The 22,694-nt window shown below is 38.4% G+C and overlaps 1 protein-coding gene and 1 long non-coding RNA gene across 3 annotated transcripts; one reads left to right on the top strand and one right to left on the bottom strand.

Annotated features, from left to right (window-relative positions):
* Window positions 1-249: 249 nt before the first annotated feature.
* On the bottom strand, window positions 250-14,000 carry paip2b (poly(A) binding protein interacting protein 2B). Of its 2 annotated transcripts, none has more exons than XM_042512259.2 (4): window positions 13,817-14,000; window positions 4,562-4,728; window positions 2,826-3,005; window positions 250-2,366 (listed from the first exon to the last, which is right to left on the bottom strand). In XM_042512259.2, exons 2-4 carry the CDS (start codon window positions 4,715-4,717, stop codon window positions 2,310-2,312), a joined length of 393 nt encoding a protein of 130 aa, XP_042368193.1. In that variant the 5' UTR covers window positions 4,718-4,728; window positions 13,817-14,000; the 3' UTR covers window positions 250-2,309. The 2 variants fall into 2 exon arrangements, with proteins under 2 accessions (XP_042368193.1, XP_042368192.1); XM_042512258.2 differs by lacking the exon at window positions 13,817-14,000 and adding an exon at window positions 9,953-10,114.
* A 38-nt stretch (window positions 14,001-14,038) lies between these two features.
* Window positions 14,039-22,599, top strand: LOC148185638 (uncharacterized). The gene is made up of 3 exons (XR_015775642.1): window positions 14,039-14,169; window positions 18,182-18,258; window positions 21,660-22,599. It is a non-coding gene; the product is annotated as an uncharacterized LOC148185638 (long non-coding RNA).
* Window positions 22,600-22,694: the final 95 nt, after the last annotated feature.

Genomic DNA, 22,694 nt, shown 5'->3' on the forward strand with positions numbered 1-22,694 from the left:
CCACATATGTCCACCTAGAGCCTTTCAAGTTCAATAAGTGTCAGAAAAACCTATTGCTTCCTACAGTATATTCGATTATAGGATGAAAGGAACAAGTGACTGGTCTCTTTAATAGAGCTGTGTGTGTCTTAAATGCCAGAACATGACTGAGTCTTCACCATCATTAATATTGGCCCACCAAACATCCATGGGCTTATCAGGTGTCTGTCCAGTGTGCATCAAAGTGTGACAAAAGACTGGCAGAGACCATTTGTCTTTAACATCTTTATTCATCTTTTTTCATTATTTTTATTTGTATTGAAATTCATACTCTTTGTGTCTTCTGGACCTCTTTTTTTTTTTTTTTAAACAGCTTCTGTCGGCTAACGCGTCTAAACAAAAATCACCAAAAATGATTTCATGTTGTACAATCCACCTGGCGGACATTCCTATTGGCTTCACCAGGGTGCCATTCCACAGCTGTGTTCAACACTGTGTGAGGAAGTTCACTTTTAACCAAGATTTCCCTGTTGACTGCACAGTTTAAGAACACACTTGAGTACTTGTTAGGCTGAAAATTGGAGAAGCTGCATTGATGTAAAGAAGTGCTTTCACCTGTCAGACACTAATTATCTCAATTCAGTACAAGTGCACGAGTGTCTACTTAACACTAATACAGTGAAATACACAAGACATTATTGTCACTGGTAATACCACAATAAAACAGCGGCTTTAAGAACGTTGATGTTCAGGTCACAAGATGACAATACTGCCTCTGCGTTTTTAACCCAACATGGCTGAGAACTGTAAAAACGAAATAATGCATGATTATTGTTGATAAGATCCTGGGTTTCCTAAAAAGCATCTTCACATATACAACTCTTCCCTACTGGCTTACAACAGATATTACACAGGCGCTAAGGGGAGATGCTTCAGGGAAAGCCAGACAAAGATTCATGGTTAAAAAAGACAAACTTCCTCAAAGACATCAACCTACAAAGAGAAAAACAGCAAGGACGCCATACTGTCTGCCATGTGTTCCATACTGCTTTATTCTGATTGGCCATGACAATATTGTCCCCTCACGTTTCCTCCTGCAGACAGGACTGAATGGACACCACGGGTTACTGTACCCAGAAGAGACACAAAACGCCTCGTCCTCAAAAAACATGGAGGAAAAAAAAAGAAAATAAAGAGGAGGAGAGGCTATTTGAAAACCTGATTTGGATATGGACACTTGATCTGATGCTGGACAAACCAAGTTGTTCCCGCAGAAAGACGCAGTGGCTGTGTTCCAGACCAAATACTCCCCTGTAACAAGGTTGTTCACTACACCTAATAAATCAAAATCGAACTTAAGGATGAAGCTGTGAACAAAAAAAGAACTGAGTTTTTTTTAAGGTTCAAAAATCTGACCTTCCCTCTATAATGACATTTTTCTTGCTTAACTTCGACTTGATGCATAATTGAAACTCACACCTCTGTTATTATAAACTGGACAAATGATAAACATGGACTTCCACATAAAATGGGAAAATAACTTCATGATTACACCTGTCCATGTCTGTTAACATCACTTCAAAAACAAGCGTGCGGGGAGGGTGGGGTCTGTATTTGGTTTGGAACGGAGCCGCCGCAGATACAAATAAGAACCCCCATTTCTAGATGCACAAGAGCTGTGATGTGATTACATCATAGGAGCAAACGGTAACGGGTTGGACTGACCGCGATGACGCAACAGAGCAGCTGCAGAATCCCATCGAGTCCCCTGAAATGTAGTCGTTCTCTGACCTCTCTGTCATGGAAACCCTCAACCTACTGACGATGTTTTTCGAATTTGACAGCACACAAATTAACAAGTATGAAGTCATTTTTAAAGTTTATTAAGATGTTTTGGATTGACGTTTTTTGTCCTGGCATCACTCCTTGGTAGCTGCCTCAGTTCGAAGGGGACAACAATGGGATTTGCGTACTCTGTAAGCATCAACGCCGTCATCTGAAATGCAATGATGAGCTAGCGCCCGCAGTAGGGCGGTGCTGGTAGTACACCCCTCCCCCACCCCTGTTCCCAATGTCCCTCAGTTTACAAGAAACAAACAGGAAATAAAAAGATTAAAGAAACAAAAGAAAGAAAGAAAAAGAAATCCCCCCACCCCCCAACTGGGCCTGCCAGCACGCCATTGACTTCAAGTGTGTAGGAGTGTGTGTGTGTGCGTGTGAGTGTAAATCAGTGTGTGTGCGGTCGAGGCCGCCAGAGTCTCTGAGAATATGTGAGCACTGGTGTATGTGTGTGTGTGCGCGTGGAGGCTCCATGGGGGTGAGGGGGACTCCTAGTATTTCTTCCCCGGGACGAACTCCTTCGCTTCGGGATTCAAAACGCTCTTCCTCTGCAGAAAAAGACATGAAAAAGGAGTGAGAACAAATTCCTTTTAACCTGAGCTATGGAACGTCTTTTATTCAGTATTGAATAATACATCGATATATAAACATGAGCAGGAATTAATAAATATGACTATGAAATACATCCAAAAATAGATTTAAAAAATAAAAAACCCATCCTACTTACATACATGAATTTATTTATTTTCTGTTATTCTGTAATGAAACTTGTATTTATTTGAGCCATACATGAGCAGTTCCTACTGTTTTAGCTGCTAGCTATCTAGCTAGCTGCTACCCCCGCTCATTTTTATTGATGTATTTATTTATTATTTCATTCTCCTATTTATGTATTTTCTGCACATATGTATTCATTGATGTATTTTTTAATTTAGTATTGACTAAATACTGAATTGGTCAAGTGTTCATCTATTTCCAAGTGAGTAATTTGTGCATCTCTGACTCACCGCCACTTCCTCCAGGTTGCTGTGGTGATCGCTGACGGACAAGCCGTTGAGCTGCTGCTGCAGCTGCCCCACCCCCTGGTTGAGGTCACGCGAAGGGATGAACCAATCCTGGTCCTCCTCCTCCAGCATTTCCTGGAAGCAGCGCTCCAAGAACTCCTGCTCCAACAGCTCCTCTTCCACCTGAGAGATGACGAGGGAGAGAATAAAGAGAGAGAGGTGAGTGACATGAATGCAGGGGCAGGAAAAGTGGAGGGAAAAAAAGCAAGGGGATGGACAGACAGGGGGAGGAATATATGAGAGATTATTTGCATGACAAGTAGGTATCCCCAAAGAGAGAATCTTCTCTGTAATGTGGTGGCACTAAAAAACATGACTCATCCAGAAAAGCATGAGAAACAGACTGAGAGGTCTGGAGACAGAGAGCTGAAAGGGCACTGAATATTAGAAGAGGATGGATTTTATCAAGTGGGGGAGCACATTTTTCCTATACATCACCAACAGTGAAAATAACACTCAAGATTTTTTTTTTGTGGGTGGATATCCATCATCAGCTGACAGCAGACCTCTAGGGTGATGAGTAAAAGATGGAGGGTGCACAATTAAACACAACTGAATGTACAGGAGAGCGAGAGAGTGGGACATGAGGAAGGAAGCAGGGGCTGACTTGAGTAAGGAAAACTAGGAAATCTGCAAAAACAGGACATAAAGTGGATGGTGGAGAGAGGAATGAGAAGTAATTAGGGAGTAAATTTATAAAGTCTGAAGTAAGGTCACAACCTCGGTCAGCAGGTGCAAAATGCAGGGATGTTAACATTTACATACATTTTAACACTCACTCAGCAGCTTCTGCTTATAAAAATTAAAGAGGCTTTGTTGGTGTGGGCATGCTGCTACAGGTACTGGTGAGAAGATGAAATATGATGCGGGAAAATGAGGGGGGGATGGGCTGGTGCCTGGGGGGTTAAGAGCATGGTTGGTTTAAGGTGCCAACCATGACAAGCAACATGCCCAATTAAACTCCTCTTGTTGTTTGTCATTAAGGGGTGGGAATCACCAGATGCCCCTGATGCGATATTATCACAATGCAATAGTATTACGATTTTAAATGTTTTGCAATACGAGTACTACGACAACATATATTGCAGTATATTTTTTTAACTGCAAGTTAAGGAAAACTTCCTCATCATCTGTTTTTATCTAATCACATAGAGTCTAAGTCTGTTCATCTCACTACAATCCTATTTTGTAGCCACATGTATCTAGCAGACTGAAAAAGCAATTGATTTTATTATTCTAGTAGGCTAATATGTAATGTAACAATACATCAACTGCTATTATTTTAACAAAAATAAAGATCCCTTAAATTATTAATTTTTTTTTTTTAGAACTTTGACCATAACATGTAATTAGTGTCACATTTAATAGTTGAAAAATAAACATGTCAATGCTCTCTGGTGGACAAGAACTTTGAAAAAACAAATAATTTCCACCAGCGAATGACACTGAGTTCGTAGGAGGAAGATAATTGTGGCATGAGAGAGGGTATGTGTGTGGGGGGTTGTGGACAGACAACAAGGGACAGAGGCCAGATAGAAAGAAGGAATGAGAGTAGGAAGAGACTTAAAAGGATGAATTCATCATGTCTCAAGCTCTCAAACTCTAAAATCAGTTGGACCGTAAAGAGTTAAAATAGTGCATGGTGTGCTGCATGTCTAAAAAACAGTATTAGCACTCACCTGTCTGTTATACTCTTCTTCATTCTCCATCCACATGTATTCAGCAAATGGGTTGGCATCGCTGCCCTCTCCTGCATGCCCATTGGCCACTGGCTCCTTTCCCTCCTTGCCCGGAGCTCCACCTCCCGGTGTCTTGGCCACCTCTGGACCGCTCATCTCAGCCGGCTCTGCAAGGTAAAACAGAAACTTAATGGTAAATCACAAAAAAACACTTCATCATGGTAGAGTACATTTTCAAAAGAAATGCTGAAAAATATTTTCAGCTCCCAGAAACAAATCAAACACCAGCAGACTTCATCATTTTGATCTATTCTTGAAGCCAGGTAACTTTGACTCATCTTCTGTTCAAAGCTGGCTCCTTATTGGCTGTTAAATTGACATTATCTCATCTGAATCAAGGCTCTGACGTTTAGGCCTGGGATCCAAACTGAACAAATCAGCAGCATCTCGATTACAGTTTCGCTACAGCTGAAAAACTGCTCCTACGGGTAGAAAAGCCTTCATTGAGTCTCACTGCTCATAAACAATAAAACTGCCAAACAACTTACCATATCTCACAATCTGAAGAAAAAGAAACAAACTGCATCACCAGCTGGGACTGATCCCGCTCTCAAAAACAGCTCTGTGATATCTAAAAATGTTCGTACTGCAAACAACTAAATGAGACTCAGGGCTTAATAGAGTTGTTGGCATTTTACGACTCCAATCAATTGTTTTTTTCAGGTTGGTGAATCGCAGTGCTGCGGTAAAAGGCCACTGTGTTATTTTTAACAAGGAAAGTACACACAGGCCCAGACTGACATCATGAAGACATACAGTGGCAATCCCAGGCAAACAAACACCCAGGGTGTTAAATCAGCTGGATTACGCTCATAAAAAGAGAAAATATAGCCCAATGTCAACTTCCTTATTTCCATTCAGAGTTTAAGTTCAGAGTGTGGAGCAGAACAATCAGTCAAATCTAAATCAAGGATGGCAAAACCCATAAATATAACAGAATAAATATCAGAGAGAATAGCATTTAGAGCAGCGTGAGTAGAAAAGAAGTTTAAGATGGTAAATCAGTGAGTCATCAAACACAATGGTGTTGCATGTTGCAATGCATGCGTCACACTCACGTCCCCCTGCTGCTTTCAAATGACTGGGATTAAACAGAAGGCTGACTAGATCATTAAGTAAAAAATGAAAAATGCAGTTGACAATCTTTGGATTTCGTACAGATGATGCGTTTTACTGACATTCTTGCTAAAGTGACATTATATTAATATTTTAATGTTGAGCTTTAAGCACCAGTTGGTTAGAAATGAGTTTTGAGTCCTAATCTCATTTAACTGTGTTTGTACTTGCTGCACATTTCCACTTGCATATATGGAATGACTTAATTATTCACTGAGTGACACTTCAATGAAAGCAAAGCTAAGTAATATAAGTACAACAAGGCAGCTTCACCTAAATGTAAGGGCCCTGATGCATCAAGCCGGAGGTCGGCTGTTACTCTTTGTTGGGCCACTCTAGTTTTTGCGGTGTGTCCTGCACCGTGTGCCCTTGTCTGCTTTTTTTCCGGCCAATTCAGCATATTGAACCGTGTCAGAAATGGGGGAGCCCTTTGGTGAATGAAATCACTCTGATTGGCAGTTTAGCTCACTGCGTGAGAGGAGAAACAGAAGTGAGGAAAGCAAACAGACTTCTTAAAAGGGAATGAGATTGAAACAAACTTGTCATACTGGGTATGATTTTTTTTCTAGCCACTGAGCTCTTCAGCAGGAATGGTTTGTAATAGTTTGTGTTATTGTCTGCTGGCACACGGTAAATATCCGTTGTTTTTTCAACATAATGTTGTTTTGGTCATGTGCTAACTAGCATCTTGAATCCGTCCTCTCTTTTCCTTCTGGTTTCCCCTTTTGAATGACAAATACAGACTACCACCACCTGCTGCTATGGAGACTTATTTGCTGTCATGCAGGTGCAGAACATATGTACTAATTGGCCATTAGCTGTGTACTTAAGTGTGTGTTAAAGTGAAAATTTTTGGCTGAGAAACAGGCGATACAACAGTCGACCTTTGTCGCCACTAGATTTGTCTGTTTTGGTGTCTGGGCCTTCAGAAACTCCCATCCTATTATACTTATTCTCCCTCCTTTGCACGGGGAGTTAAAATACCTTTTACTTACTGCCACACGACTTCATTATGCTTTTAAAAAAGACAACGTTCACATTGCAAAAGGATTTAAGGATATCATTAAAAACGCCATATCACAAGCATACCACATTCAAATAAGAAGAAAATGGTGATGAGACGTGATTATTTGCGCATCCCAACTTCTGGGACACAGAACTCCTGTTCTGATGAGAAATGCCCAATATAATGACATAATCCTCAGACTGCCAGCCAGCTCAAACAGACGTGTCATGACTCAACTGCGGCCTCTCGGCAGGGAGGGGGGGGCAGCAATGATCTCAACCGAGCCGCACACACCCGCAGGGTCAGCCTGGTGCAGACATACTATGGAAATGTTTGACTTGTGAGGACCAACTCCCAGCAGCTTCACTCATATACCAACCTGATATACAGAACACAATGTTACGTTGACTCAGATTGCTGCCGTTTCAGTCCTTGTCAGTGTTTCAAAACCAACATAGGAGAGTCGAATTTGACCCGAGGCAGACTGCTGCTTACTGTGCACAGTGACAGTACGGACACGCTGTCCTTTAGAGGAGTTCAAATAAACAAGTATCACCTAAGTAGGTTAGTAGACTAAGAGGAGGTGCGTCTGCCTGGCTCAAAGCGGTCCGTGTTTCTGTATACCTGTGGAAGCAGTTAAATTATGCAGTGCAGTGATTACACGAGATGTTAGCCATGAAGGCAAACAACAGTCAGGGAAGGAGAGAGAGTGAGAGCGTAAGAAAGAACATTTTGTAAAAGAATACGACAGGCCTAAATTTAATTCTGCACTCATTGAGCATGGCGCCAGCAGTGTTTGAATATCGAGTGTGAGTGTGCCAGTGTGTTCAAATTCACTTTTACTGCAGTTTATCGTGAGTTATGGAACAACAAACATTTTTAACATAAATTGCCAAAGTTTACCAGACAGTTTCAACAAATGCACAACACTTAACACATGCTGCATTTGAGTCAATAAAACAAGCATGGTAGGAAGAAAGAACAAGAAAGTTTACCCTAGAGCTCGATCTTAATATCTACAGCAAAATGTCATATAGAAATGAATGGCGTCTATAGTGTAATGGTTTAAATCATTCACCAGGCAAAAATGCAAAACATATTTCACATTCTAGATTCTCGCTTTGTGGATTTTGCTGCATTTCTCTGTTTTACATCATCATTTCCTGACATTTTATAGATTAAAATCATCAATTCTTTAACTGAAAATTAGTCTGTATAAAATTGGTGAGAAAAATGATTTAGTTGCATCCCCATTTCAGATATTTCTTCAAAGAAGTATGTAATCCATGAGGTTAAATTTGATCATGTGAATCCAAACCCTTCAAATCAACCCCAATAATTAAGTAACAGGCCTCTGCTCGACACATTACGGTACATGGCAGGTCAATCTGCATGATCTAGGATAAGTGGCAGCCGCAAGCACTGTGACATGGACTTCGTGTAGCTCTTAACATGCTCATGTTGCATAACCATGTGTTGGTTGGTCACAATGTAATATTTAGTGGAGCCTAGCATCGTCCATGGTTGCGAGCGCAGTGTGATTTGATCCAGGGTGAAGGACAAACAATGGAAAGGTAAACTACTGCTCTCCCTTAATTATGGATTACTTAACAGTAAATTCTACATAATGCAGCATTTTGAGACTTCCCTGATTACATATTTTAAAATCTTAGGATGAACTATGCTCAGAAATTAGCCTAAATTATTCAAACAGTAAAGGGGTATTTTTATGAAAATTGATTGGGAGGTGTACTTCTGTTAAAAAGGGAGGAAAACGCCTGAAATGTCACTATTGAAATATATTATTTAGCAACAATTTTGGGAGCACAATCCTTACAGTATCCCATCAAGCAAGATGTTGGCCAATTATTTTGAGTTTCGGTGTGTTTGCCTGCCCCCCCACACCAAAAAAAACATTACAAGCAACACATTAGGGTTTAAAAAACACTTTGTTGGTTAGGGGTTACTCTATTGATCAATTGATCATTTCATTTATGAAGCAAAAATGACAAAAAATTAAAGTCCTTTTCAAAAGAAGGATTTACAGTTTCTCTGTCATGTAATTGTTGACAGAATATTCTGGGTTTTGAACTGTTAAGACGAAGAAATCAAAAGTTTGACAAAATGTCAATGTGGGCTCTGGGACTGTGCAACTGTGATGGTCATTAAGATTGCCATTTTACAGAAAAACCATTACTCTAGAAATTACCCTTGAATTGATAGATTTAAAATGAAAATCAATTTTATGACATAAAAAAAACATAGATTAATAAAAATATTGACATTTCTCCAAGCCAACTTAAGTTAACCAAATTGTGAACAGCTAAATTGGTGGGATAATAACCATAACATTGTTTTTTTTTTAAAGATCAGTGTAGAAGGTCAAAATATCGAACTCAACGCGTGAAAATGCTCGTCAATTAATCAAAAAAATAATTAGTTTGATCATTTGCAGGATCGTAAGATACTTTGCGTACCTGCATGTGAAGACGGAAAAAAACTTAAAAATGTCCTATGGAGATCCAATCTGTGGAGCGACAAAAACTATAAAACACGAGAAAGCTGGCATTTTTTAATGCAACTCCGTGAACTGTTCATAATATGTGCTTTGAAATTGGCAGAATAAGCCGCTTCATAACAGATTATGTAATGTAACAGTTAGTGTACGGTGTGTACTGGGAGCTGTGTCGTCGTAGCTTATAGCATGCTAACGCCTTAGAGCTAGCGGGCTAAACCAGGTGTCCGGGCCTACCTGGGAAGTTGGTAAATGGATTGGACGGTTTTAGCCGAGGTAATGCTAAGTGGCTAGCTATCCGTAGCTGCAAATAGATACACATAGCTGTGGACGGGCCTAAGGTGAGAGCTATCCGAGTAACAACAAAGGGTAGCGGGCTGGGAGGCTGAAAGCAGCGATTTTCATTAAAGTCAGAGAGTAATTTTGCGTGAAAACAGCTAAAATGCAAACAGTGCACCAAGTGAAAAAGCCACGGTAGGTAATTACGACACGTAAACCCTACACCGAGGTCAAACTCCATCCCCGTTAAGATGCTTGAGGCCAAACAAAGTCGGCTACTCCGCTATCAGCTAGCACGCTGCTACAGCATGGCAGCATCACTGAAGCAGGTCAACACAACAAGCCTCCGCTCTGGGGACTGCAACAATTTCACACACACAGCACGACGCGACGAGCTTTTAAGAGTTAAAGTTACCTGGCATTGTGCTCTTGGTGTTCTCGTCAAAGTGTAACGTGACACAAAGTTAGAGCGACTGCACAGCGAAGAGTGCGTGTTCGTCGTTTCTCCAGTGGGGATTACTGTGCTGCGATGCAACGTAGCTCAAGTTAGCTAAATCCTGTTAGCCACCTTGCTAACGTTAGAGAGCTGGGTCGGTCACGTGGTCTGGTGCTGCATTCGTGATCTTTCAGGAATGTGGGAATTACAAGCGCATTTTACATGGAGGGTTTTTTCCTTTTTCTTAACAGTTTTGAGAAACAGTGCATTCCTGTGGTCAGTAGAAAAATTAACAAGGGAAAAATAATGAGACAATAGGTACAACCCAGACAGACTAAAAAAAATCAAATAAAATTGACAGGTATGAACACGCCTGAGTTTACCTGGTTAGTTATACTATATAGCTGTAATATTTGCATACTTTAATAGTTTTGGTTGATTTCTTACTACATATCCTTTAGTTTTACATTGTTTTAGATCTGTTTTTAAGTGGTGTATAAGGGAAACGTCTGTAAATGTTTTATGAGTGTAAAATTAGCTGGACTAATTAGTGACAAATCAGGCACTAAAGTGTTCTAGCCAAAATGATTTTCGAGATCCAACTTAAAATCAGTCCAGTGGATGATCTGACATGAAAGTAATGTGAAAAAGGTGAAAAATCACAATTTCTAACAACCCAAGGTAACATCTTCACCCATCCTATTTTATCTGACCAACAGTCCTAATCTAAAAGATATTCACTTTACAATGATATAAAACACGGAAAAAGCTAAATAAAGTCACATGTATGGAGCTGGAACAAAACTTTTTTTTCTGCTTGAAAAGGCTACTTAAGCATTCATTTTTATCAATTATCTGGTAAGTCATCAATCATCAGCAACTGTTGTTTATTCAAGAGGAAAAAATGAGTTAGCTTTAGCTCTTTTACAGCAGTGCTCTGCATTCACATTCATATGGGCTAGAGGGATATATAAAAAAAAGTCCATAACAATAAATAATGTCAAGGATAAACAGCAATAAAACTGTAAAATGTTCTACAAAAAAAATCATAAATCTGCCACAAATAAAGGATATCAAACAACAACAGTTTCATCTAAATTAGAGCAAACTGTAATTAAAAACTAATTAGCTGTTGAAGCTTGTATTTAACCAACAACAGTATAAAGCCTTTGGTCTTGTTTCCTCCATAACAGTGCTTTGACCATCAGTTTGAGTATTTTAACATGTGTTAATCTGGCAGACATCTGACATATCATAATCTATATAGATATTACCAAATACATAAAGATATTGTGATTTCAACCATATTCAACAGCCCTAGCTCACATGTCTCAATTCATCAAGTGACAACACTCAGAACATACTGATTTCCGTTAAGTGACGATATTAGTAGGTAAAGTGCAGGTAAACAGTGCATACAGAGAGCAAAGGAAAAACAAACTGACCAAAGTGCTGTCAGAAAGAATTGATTTTTTTTTTTTTGTGTGTGTGCAAAAAAATATGCACACACAGATGTGGCACAGATATGCAAGCAGCTACACAACATCTGGTTATATCCCAACACAATATTTCCATTCTTATTCCCCCCAGAGGCTAAAAGTGCGTGATTAGATGATAGATTCAAAGATTGAGGAGGCCCAGAAGACGATCCAGCCCTGATAAACTCTGAGCTAAAGAAACACTGTAAATCACTGGCGCTCATTCCCCTGGTGAGCCAGCCGTTTTTTCTGTTGCGAAAAATGTACCAAATGTGGATCGAGGCTTGTGTTTTTTCCGCGTCTTATTTAATCAACAAAAAATATGACTGCACAAACAAACACCATTAGGCCTGCAGTATCAGAGCCTAACTGTTTCTTTCTTCTCTGGCTAAAAGTCCCAGTAGGTAATGTCCTTAGTTACGCTAATTGAGGGACTGACAGCAGCTGACATTGTGGTTGCCTAGCAGCAAACGAGGGGTGATCTTTGTGTTTTACAGTCTGCTAAGAAAAGTGATATTCCTATTTTAAAGCTAACAAAGCATACCAAATGCAACCTCCACGCTTATAATTTACAGTTCTACACGGTAGAAATGACTGCCGTGAATACCTCAAGGCCGTAAGTTTTATCATATTGATAAAAGGACGGCGCAATCAGTTGCGACATGTGAGAGTGACTGCATATCCTTTATACTCAGCTGCCAATATATTCATGCACCTGGCTAAAATAAAACAATAATCCTGCAATAAATCCTTCATGAAGGTTATAATGTTCAGATTTTGTTGAGGCTGTTTCAGGGAGGTTTTGATTAAGTTTACAGTTTAAGGTAATTTTAGAGAATGAGGTTTGTGGTGCTGCTGAGTTGTATTGCATTATACTGAGATAGGCTTTTATTATTTGTCATATATTGATTTATGTTTATACCAGTGACAGTATACCAACAACTCTCATACAAAAACAATACAACAGCACCAAAATGACTGTAAAGTTGAATCAGCATCTCTCTAAAACACACTATAACCTGCATGAAGGAAAGATTTATAGTAGGACTGTTGTGTATTTTACAATGCATTTGTTGCAACTTGTTGTACCTCATAAACTCACTATAAAACACTTCTCCTTTTAGTGCAGACCCTATTTCTGATTTAGTTACTAAACAAACATACTACCAAGGTTGCAACTAAAAAAAAACCAAAATGCATCACAGTTTCATAAAGTCCAAATCAAGTTTTCAAGTTGCTTATTTTGTCCAAGCAAACAGCTCTAGACCCCCCAACTATTAAAATGTTGTTTTATACATACGAGAGAAAACCAGCAAATCCTCACATTTACAACTGGAGGCATGAAGCATTTGGCATTTTTACTTGAAAATGACTTAAATAAAAAAATAATTATCAAAAGTTATTCCAATACATTTTCTTTCGATCAACTACCCAGTGGTTTCCAACCTAAGGGTCAGGATCCCTAAAGAAGTCACAGAATAAATGACTTTTTGGTGTGGATGTCAAAGATTTTGTCCCAGAAAAAATGTCCCCTGCTACTTTAATGTTTTTGTTGGAAGAGACAAATGCACGTTCTAAATATTGAGGCGTATTGGGACGTCCCTGAACTCTGCACTTATGACACAAAGGAGCCAGTCGATTCGTGTAATCGTTTCAGCACTACACGTCACAGTAAGGTTGAGAGGCGAAAGTCCGGGCTCACAGTGAGTCCTTGAATGCAGCATGTGAACAAACATCCCTCCAGCTCCGCCACACCACCACTACACTTTTTACTCCGCTCCAAAACACAAATGCCTGCGTGGCTTCGGAAATAAAACCGTTTCTGCCGATTAATAACAAATGATCAACAATTAAGTTGACTTTTTATGTTAAGGACTAAATAATTATCACAAAAAACAACAGACTACTAACTCATTCGGTCTGTTTTTCAGTGTGCATATCGTATACTATCACATATAGTATGTTGCTGATCTAAAGATATGAAAACAACGTTTGAAGACTGCATATATTCATGAACATGACAGGAGCTTCGATGTTTTAATGTACCACAATGCAACTATTTCTAATGTAGAACAGTATTCTCAAATTGTTGTTTTTTGCCACATTTTCCATATTTTCTTTCTCTCTTTTCGCACATATAACAGAAGGCTTACGTGTTGCAACACCACAAACACTGTTAGACGTGAAATTGATGCAAGTTATGCAGAAAGAGACACTTATACAGACAAATAACACAAGTTAGTTGCTTTTTCAATAATATTAATGGCCTTTCAGCGATTCTTGCTATTTTTCTATCTGTCTTTCTTTATATTCTGTAGCAAACAGCGAGCTCCCCTCTTTACTCCACCAATAACAACAGACTCACCACACAACTTCAAGTGCAAACAGGGGGGAATCCGCAAACCAGCTGTCGGGGAAAATGGCTCTTTTCCGGTCCCTGGCGTCACAGGAAACCCACACAGAAAAGAAAATCTTCAAATAATCTCCAATGCGCGAAACAAACACGTGTTTCCTTTATCAGTTTGCTTGCGTTATTGGCGAAAAAACGGATAAATCCACTGTTTGTCTGGCGAAACGTCGAGGGGGAAAACGTTGTGTCGTGGGTCGCGTTTGTCCAGCTGTACACTTCAGTCATTGGTTAGAGCTACGTCAGTCAACACTTTTTAGCGATGCTATTGGTCCAGACGACCACACGCCCCGCCCCGCCTCTCAATTCATGTAAGTAAACAAAATATAACCCATTTTTCTCGCTGCCCCTTTTTTTGTAATCAATAGGACAAGTTAATGTGTGACAACGTGGCTTTATTAACTAGGTCTGACCCTTCTTTAACAGATGAGGCTCTAGTTTTATGTTTGCTAAGGCTGTTAAGGAGGAAAAAAGGGAGAGGACAAGAGGAGAGTAAAAGTACAACAGATGAAAGAATTTGATATGTGAGTGTGAGCAGGGGCGGGTACATGATTTCCAGGGGTGTTTATATCCCCAGTTTGTGCCTTATCTGTTGCATTAGAGTCACATATGTTTTTCAGACACAAAAATATTTAAGAAGTGTTTGTTTTTGTATTATTCTTGAAATACCCACACAGCAATGTGTTGTTAATCATACAAAACATTCACACAAACACAGTATTGTATATATTTAATAATCGCTCACTGACTATCCCAGGTCAAAAGAAGCTTTAAAAGAACACACTTGGTGCTAATCATGTGAAAGTGAGCCTGAAGTCACATTCATTGTTCACTCACAATGACTAATTATGTATGACTAAATTAGTACATTTTTATTATGTATATATTCCTGGAGTATACTGAGTTGTATCATGTTTTTACATGTTTGTGTATAGAAAATTCAGATTATGGAAAGTAAAATTAATTGGCCGATAGACAACCAACTTATAAAATACTCATACAAATTGAGCAATGGCATGTTAATTTGTGGGACCCATTTTTAGATTAATAGGGAATTTTATTGCAGACTATATTTTATCAAGATGGTTGGAAGAATCTTTGTAGGGGTTATAGTAATACCTTTAGAAATGCAATATTGTAAAACAACCTTCCAGGTCTTGGGGTATTTTTATTTCAGGAAAAACACAAGTTCAGCTCTGTGACCCAAATGCATTTATAATACATCAGGAGCACCAAGGTAATGTGAGTAAATGTAACCTGTATTACTTTATGCAGTGAAGTTTTGAGGGTCAGGTTTGCTCCCTGATTTCTTATTAAGGACAGTTATGTTATTATATTTTGTGAAGAACACAACCCAAATTTTTTCAAATGATAAAACATCAAATGTTTAATGTCTTTCTGATGCATATTCTTCAGTGTTACCACTGGGGATTTTCTTGTAATAACTTCAAAACATTTTAAATAAATGTATCCTCCCATTGGTGACTGCTTTACTTTAAAGATAAAGACTAGCCTTAGAAAACTAAACAACACGATGAGTGACAATGGGCCTCATGCAGAAACATTCTCTTAAATTTCTCTTATATTTTTTCTTAATTTTCTGGTAAGAGGAAATATAAGTGAAGTCAACTCCAGATGCATCATACTCTTTTAATCACCCAAATCTGCGCTTACCAGGTGTGCTCAGTGATGAATCCCACTTGATCATAAGTCACCTATTAGCACAGGTAATGCCCCTTTATATTATATAAGTGCAGGTGTTGTGCAGTGTGTAAAAGACTCTGGCAAACTTCTGCAGAAGTGAAATTGATGTAGGTCTACTGTTTAATACACTTAAACAAAGTAAATGTGATTTCAAGGAAATATAATGAAGTATTAAAAATAAAAGGACACATGCAAAAAGGTTTAACCCTTTAACAGTCTTTAACAGACCCTTAAAAAAACAACAACCATATAATATGTTAACAAAATGTATGAAACATGTTTAAAACATTTTTCCTAGTATAATGCCTGTTAAAAAGTGCAAAAGTCAATGTAATGTAAAAGAAACCTGAAAAAAATAACTTCATACAATAAGCATGTTAAAATAAATAAACAGAAAATAGATACAAATAAAAATGAATCTAATAAAAAATCTTGATAAAATATATGTTAAAAAAAGTAAAAGTAACTTTATAGCGTGAACAAATAAGCAAATAAAATAAAAATAAAAATAAACAAAAATACAAATAATAATGAACCTAGTAAAAAATGTTTAAAATCTATAATAGTAAAAAAACAGTCAATGTAATATAATAAAAATAGAACTGAACAGAATTCCAGTATGATCAAAATACTAAAAGACATCATAACATAACATAACATAACATCATAAAAACATCTGTATAAAATCAAATTGGGTTTTGCTGAGTTTTTAGTGAAGCAGTTCCACCGAAAAAAATCTCAACCATGTGGTTACAAAGACTGTTAAAGGGTTAAATACATTTTTAAAATCTAAATAATTAAAATAATTGAAAGAAAAAGCAGCAAGTCCTCGTACATACAGTATATTAGCTGTAGCTGGAACCATGAAATGTTTTATTGCATGAAAAATGGCTTATGTAATGAAAGAAATAGAAAGAAGTAGTTCTAATTAATTCAATTGTTTTAGCTGCACTTGTATGTTTTCATATTCTTGGTTTGTGCGTAAAAATCTTAATTTGTAAAGTAAATATATAATAATAGAAGTGGAGTAAAAAGTACAGTATTTCCCGCTGAAGTGTAATGGAGTAGAAGAAGAAAGTGGCATGAGGATAAATAACATGATGACAATGACATGTATGTTTGTGAATGCATTTATTGTTCCAGACCCAGCTGTGTTTGACAAAACCATGGTGGAAAAGTGCAGTTATGAAGCCTATGCTGAAAGCTGTAGTTTAGGGAAAATAGTGAAAATGCTCATGTAGTCATTCTCAGATTTTGTTCTTAAATGAACCTTTCGGCAGCACCCACAGATAATTGAGGCCCTGTACTTCATTAACTTCATGGCACATAAAAAAACACTTTTCCTATAAGGCTGAACTGCCACACCTATTTAAGAGTTCATGGCTCATTTGTTCAATTAACAACACACCATTACAACTTTCACCTGCATCAACCAAGTTGTCCTTTTAAGAGCTTTAAGAGAGAAGTTCCGGGTCAGCGGTAAATAAGAGGGTGCATTACCCCAAAGTCACAGAGGAGGGCGACTGTAACACACAGTGTTGTTGTTGGGCAGTATGGTGTGTCCCCTGGCAGAAACATTATTATATTAGTGTTGTCGATGTGGATTGAAGTTGTGAAGCTGGAGCATAGCACATAAATACCGCACGCTGGTCCAATTCCCACACATATAACCACTAACACCTGTTGAAGTGGGGACTAATTAAATAAGGGCAGGACTGCAATGTCAAATAACATTTAAGGACCTGCAGTACTTAGCCCTTAGCTTATAAATATCACCAAATTAGAATCTATTTTATTACATTTTTGTGATGATGACAGGGCAGGTAAAAGCCACTTCTTGAGAGTTAACCATTTAAAACCTGAGCAAATTGTTGTCACAAGAACAGGATGAGCAACAAAAGAAGAAATGACCCAAAAATGAGCTCAAAATTAGGAAAAAATAACAGTATAATTACCTTTAATTAGTTAGTAAAAAAGAACAAATAAACAAAAAAATGAGAGAATGAGAAAAAAAGTTTAAAAAAACCAAAAAAAAAACAAGGCGTACTTAAAGATCATACATAATTTGAAATATGTAATTTTGACAACTATAATATAGTTTTCCTGACTTTTTTTTTTAGATATTTTCCCCTGGATTTTAAAAAACATTTTTCTAAATCTTCCAATTTCTAGCAATTTGTGGAACATTTATTACCAAATTGCTCATTGCCTTTTCCCCTATGTTTTATAAAAGAAATCGCACCAATTTGCTCAGGGTTCATCGCTTTAAATACTTGTGAAAGGCGTCTGAAACCAGAACAAGAAAAGTGATGTCACTCCAAGTTTCAAATGTATACTAATTGAAAACAAGTGACTATACTGCATATTCTTTTAGGCTTTCTCCACCACACTACTGCTCAATATTTCTGCAGTTAACATTCAGAAAAGCTCCACGTCACCTTAAATTGATACTAACACACTTCCAGCTTGCTCTGTTATTTCTGCATTGTCTCAGCTGCATGCAAGATGCATGGTTGTGCATATGCTTTGAGAGGGCGATTGGGGACATTAAATCAAGAACACCAGATGTTCCTCAGAGTGTCAGCTCAAATCTATGTGTGTGTCTGTGTGTTCCTGCAGATCTTGCTACGCTGACCTCTAATACCCCTCCTTGGGAAACCCATGAAGGGCTGCAGCCAGGAATGAGTGTTTTCTTTGTGAGTAAACACACACACACAATCCATACACATGCATATAGAAGCTGAGGCAAAAAGAACTTAAGTGCATCACGTAAAGCGTGGGCTTTTAATGTGGTTTCTGCTCTGATCACACATGACAAAGGTAGTTAGAGACGCTTTTGGGTAAAAAATAGCTTGACGTAAGATGCCTCATAATGCAGATTTAATATATACTGTCACGGGAGAACACAGACATTTAATGCATGCACACATACCAACTGTTCACTATTTAGATAAAAGCAGGTACTCCACTCGTTCTCCCTGTTTTCTTCCCTCCACTTCTGTTACATGACGTCCCCTCCCTCTTCCCTCTCTCCTCTGCTATAAATTTCACCCTCTGTATTTGCTATTGAATCATAAATCATAAATTCCCTTCCTGTACCTCTCTCTCCCTCTTGCCCTCCCTCTCCTTTTATTACACAATAGCCTAGACTTGATGTGAGAGGGCAGTCATGTTTAAAATGTGTGTGTGTGTGTGTGTGTGTGTGTGTGTGTGTGTGTGTGTGTGTCTGTGTAATATGTGCATGTATCTTCTATCCCAGCCTTTCCTGTGGCCCTGGGTCCCCACCCCATGTCTCAACGGCGAGTTTGTCCAATTCAACTTACATGCACGCATACACACACTAAACCATGCGACGCACCCTCATGCGTGCACACGCGCAGGAAGTGGCACGTTAGTGCACACTCCAAGGTACAATATTGCCTTTATTATTTTCTGCACAAACTCAATATTCTTGCACGTCAAGCGCCTATAGTCCGAGGCCCTGTTAACACTCACCACTGAGGTGCTGTTAACGCTCCAATAAGCAACAGGCCTGCATACAGTATGTTCGATTTTAACAAGAACATGGCAATATAGTCCCGCTACACATTTGTTCCAGAAGCCTTAAAGAAAACATGGAGGCACAAAGTACATGCCGATATTTCTGCTCCCCCTCTAATGGTTCCCCTGTGTTTTTTGGACTCGCATGTTCAGACTCCAGGCCCCTCATGTGCTTAACATGTTTGCTTTGAAAAAATGGTGCAAAAAGTCATGCAGTTCTTGTGCAAGACAATATGTTTTACTGAAGGTTACATAATTATTACCACTTCATAACCCACAATACCAGACCAGGGTGAGTGGATCTGCATATTCATGAATATTAGTCACTTCAATGACAGAAAAGGGCAGAGTAACACTTTTCCAAATAAAATGTGATTGTGCAGAGCATCTGTCTCTGCTGTTTGAAAGGCCAAAACATCATCATATCTGAGTCTGACAATTCACTCTTGACCTTAGAAACAGCGAATGAGAATATTCATACTATTATATTGTCTGCATAGTAAATATAAAGCAAGAGTCAGTTAGTTTAGCTTAGCATAAAGACTGCAACCAGGGGGAAACAGATAGCCTGGCTCTAAACCAGCACCTAAAAGCTCACGAATTATGCATTATATCTAATCTGACTAATTCACACAAAACCCAGAACAAACATGCCTGCAAACATATGCATTATAGTTTTATGTTAAAAGAATTGTTTGACAATTTGGGAAATATGCCTATTTGCTTTCTTGCTGAGAGTTAAACGAGAGGACTGTTTTTTTTTTCAGCTTAACATAAAAGATTAGTGCCACTTGGACTTTATTAAATCACAAAGTTGATGACCTTTGACACAACAAAATTAAAAAAGATTTGCAGCTCAGCTCAGCTGGTGAAATTATTCACCAGTAACTCCTGAGCCTCTTGACTTAAAAATAAACCTTCCCCAAACCAAAAGATTAAAAAGTATGTTATTTAAAAAGTGTACCATGAATTAATTAATTTCCCTTTGTTTCTTGAATTCAGTGTTAATGCTATTCATTACCAATAAATCAATATGTAATTCCCTGTAGCCACTTTTGTTTGAAAAAGTTAAAAGTTTAAAAAAAAATTTTAGTTTCATTAAGTTTTCTTCAACATGTTTATAAACAGGAAAAGGATATTGACCCTAGATCATTTTAACCTGCTATTTGGTCATTTATATTCTACATGATTTTAACAGTCTCTTTGTTGTTTTATTTTATTTTATTTTATTTTATTTTCTTGCTTTTTTATTGTGTAATTTTCAGTCGGTCATTTCTCTTTTTGACGATTTGTGCTTTCTGTAATGTTTGATAGTCTATTATTCAATCTTCTGAATAAAGATTAATTAAAAAAATAATGTTAGTCACTGAATGGCAGCTGGAAAAAATGATACCAAAGATAATTTTGTTCCCATATAAAGAATATGTGGTGGTCAACAAAAATCAAATTGCAGTATGTAAATTGTGCGGGTCCAAAATTATAGATAGAGATGCAACAACTTTCAACATCGCTCTACATTTAAAGCACCGTTAGCTCAACGAACGGTAAGTCAATGCTAATATTAACATGGTTAGCTAGCTAATGCTTACCCAACATTAGCTATACAGAAAAGTAGCGTTTTAACAAATAAATGTAAATATTAAAAAGCATTAATGATTTTTGCAAGAGTAATATTGTTATTCCTATATTTTAGCACATGTAAATTGTTTTGCACTCAAAACTAAAGTTGGGACTTAAACGCAAAGACTTGAGACCTGTGACTTTTTAAACGAGGACATAGTCCCACTCTGTTTATTGATGATCTTTAGAGGTGCTGGTGTGTGGATTTTTGTATTTATTTAATTTTATTGTTGTTATTTTTTTCCTTTTGAACAAAGCCAGGCTAGCTTTTTTTACCCATAGTTACACTCTTCGTGCTAGCAATGCTAGCCGGCTGCTGGCTGTAAGCCTGTAGCATAACACAGGAGGGAAAACACAGGTGTACATAATGGAATTAACGATGGCTGAATTCCATTCAGCTGCTTTGCTTTCAGGGTCCTGGTATTTGCTTTCTCACTGTCACTCTCAATAAGACTTTTGAATGTAACAGAGCCTTCATTAGTGTCATTAGTAACACCTGTGCTTTTCCTCCTATAATGAGCTAAAATGTCACCTGTGAAAAGGGCCTATGTTAACATCTAACTCTCAGCAAGAGAGGAAGTATTTCCTTAAACGTTGAACTGATGCTTTAACATGCAGTCATGCACTAAAATAGCACTAAAATGCACTAAAATAGTTGCAAAGCTGTCAACAAGATATAATCAACCAGACTGCATTTACAAAAAAGAAATCAAAAAAGTCTCATTATTTGACTCTTTTACATGAACACCATCTGAAGAGGAAGTAACAGGTTCTCATCCAATCTGCAGCTGAGATTGGGATCTATTTAGAGGATCTGGAGGAAGAACAGTATCTTAGTGTGTGTGTGTGTGTGTGTGTGTGTGTGTGTGTGTGTGTGTGTGTGTGTGTGTGTGTACAACTGCATGTGTATATTATGGGTGTGTTTCCGTCGCTCCAGGGTCCCAGAGATAATGTGGAATTCATGAGAGGAATGCTACACTGGGGTTCCTTCCTGTCACCTGACTTCATCACTTCCTGCATTGAGCTTCCTGTGTCTAGACCTCCAAGGAGAAGGGTGAGACCACAATTCAAGATCTGTTTCACAGTTTTAAGTCCCTGGGGTGATGGAGGAACTTGACCATAACCCCACTGGTGGGTTTAAGGTAGTCGAATGCAGATAAAGACAAAGTGCGCCTAAATTATGAAAAGCCCAGATTTAATGGCAAAACTGTTAAAATGCTACTACCTGACTGCTAATTTTAGTCATTAGAAAATTAACTGGACAAATTAATACGGCAAGGGATCAAATAAAATAGATTAAACAAAGCAAGATGCAGGAGACAAGAGAGGAGAATGGCCCATAAAGCAGAGAGGGGACAGATGTAGAACAATAAAAGAGGCCGTAAAGCGAACGAAAGGAGGAGAAAGAGAGAGGTGATGGCAGAATCCATATGGGGCCTCTTGGTTTTTTGGGCAGCAAGGGGAGACATGCCAGGTAATGGCTTCCAGACACACACACACACACACACACACACACACACACACACACACTAATTCGATTTGGAAATCTGACAGGACAAGGAGACTGAGTGTATGTGGATATGTGTGTGTATATACCAGGGGCCTTTTCTTTCGACTCACTCAAGAGGTCTGACTTCCTCTGCCCGTTGGGAGCGGGGCCAGCTAGTCTCAGTTTGTGTGTGTGTGTGTGTGTGTGTGTTTGCAGGCACTAGGGGTTAATGTATGCTTTCAATCACAGCTCTAGTGGGGAGAAATCAGATCCCCGCAGAATCGATGTGGACCTCAAGATCCACGCACACAGCATAAGAAAACACTTACAGGCATTGGGTAAGAGAGCAGAACGTTATCTACAGTTTTACTGTTAAGCTGAAATCTCGACAGGAAAGCAAATAAACATCTGCATTAATGAAAAATGGAGCAGTGGAGTGAATTTTATTGTTTGTTTTAGGTTGACTGAACACACCTGGCTGCT

The sequence above is a fragment of the Plectropomus leopardus genome, chromosome 23 (assembly GCF_026936395.1).
Source record: "Plectropomus leopardus strain MGB_pleo_1.0 chromosome 23, ASM2693639v1, whole genome shotgun sequence".
NCBI classification, from domain to species: domain Eukaryota; kingdom Metazoa; phylum Chordata; class Actinopteri; order Perciformes; family Serranidae; genus Plectropomus; species Plectropomus leopardus.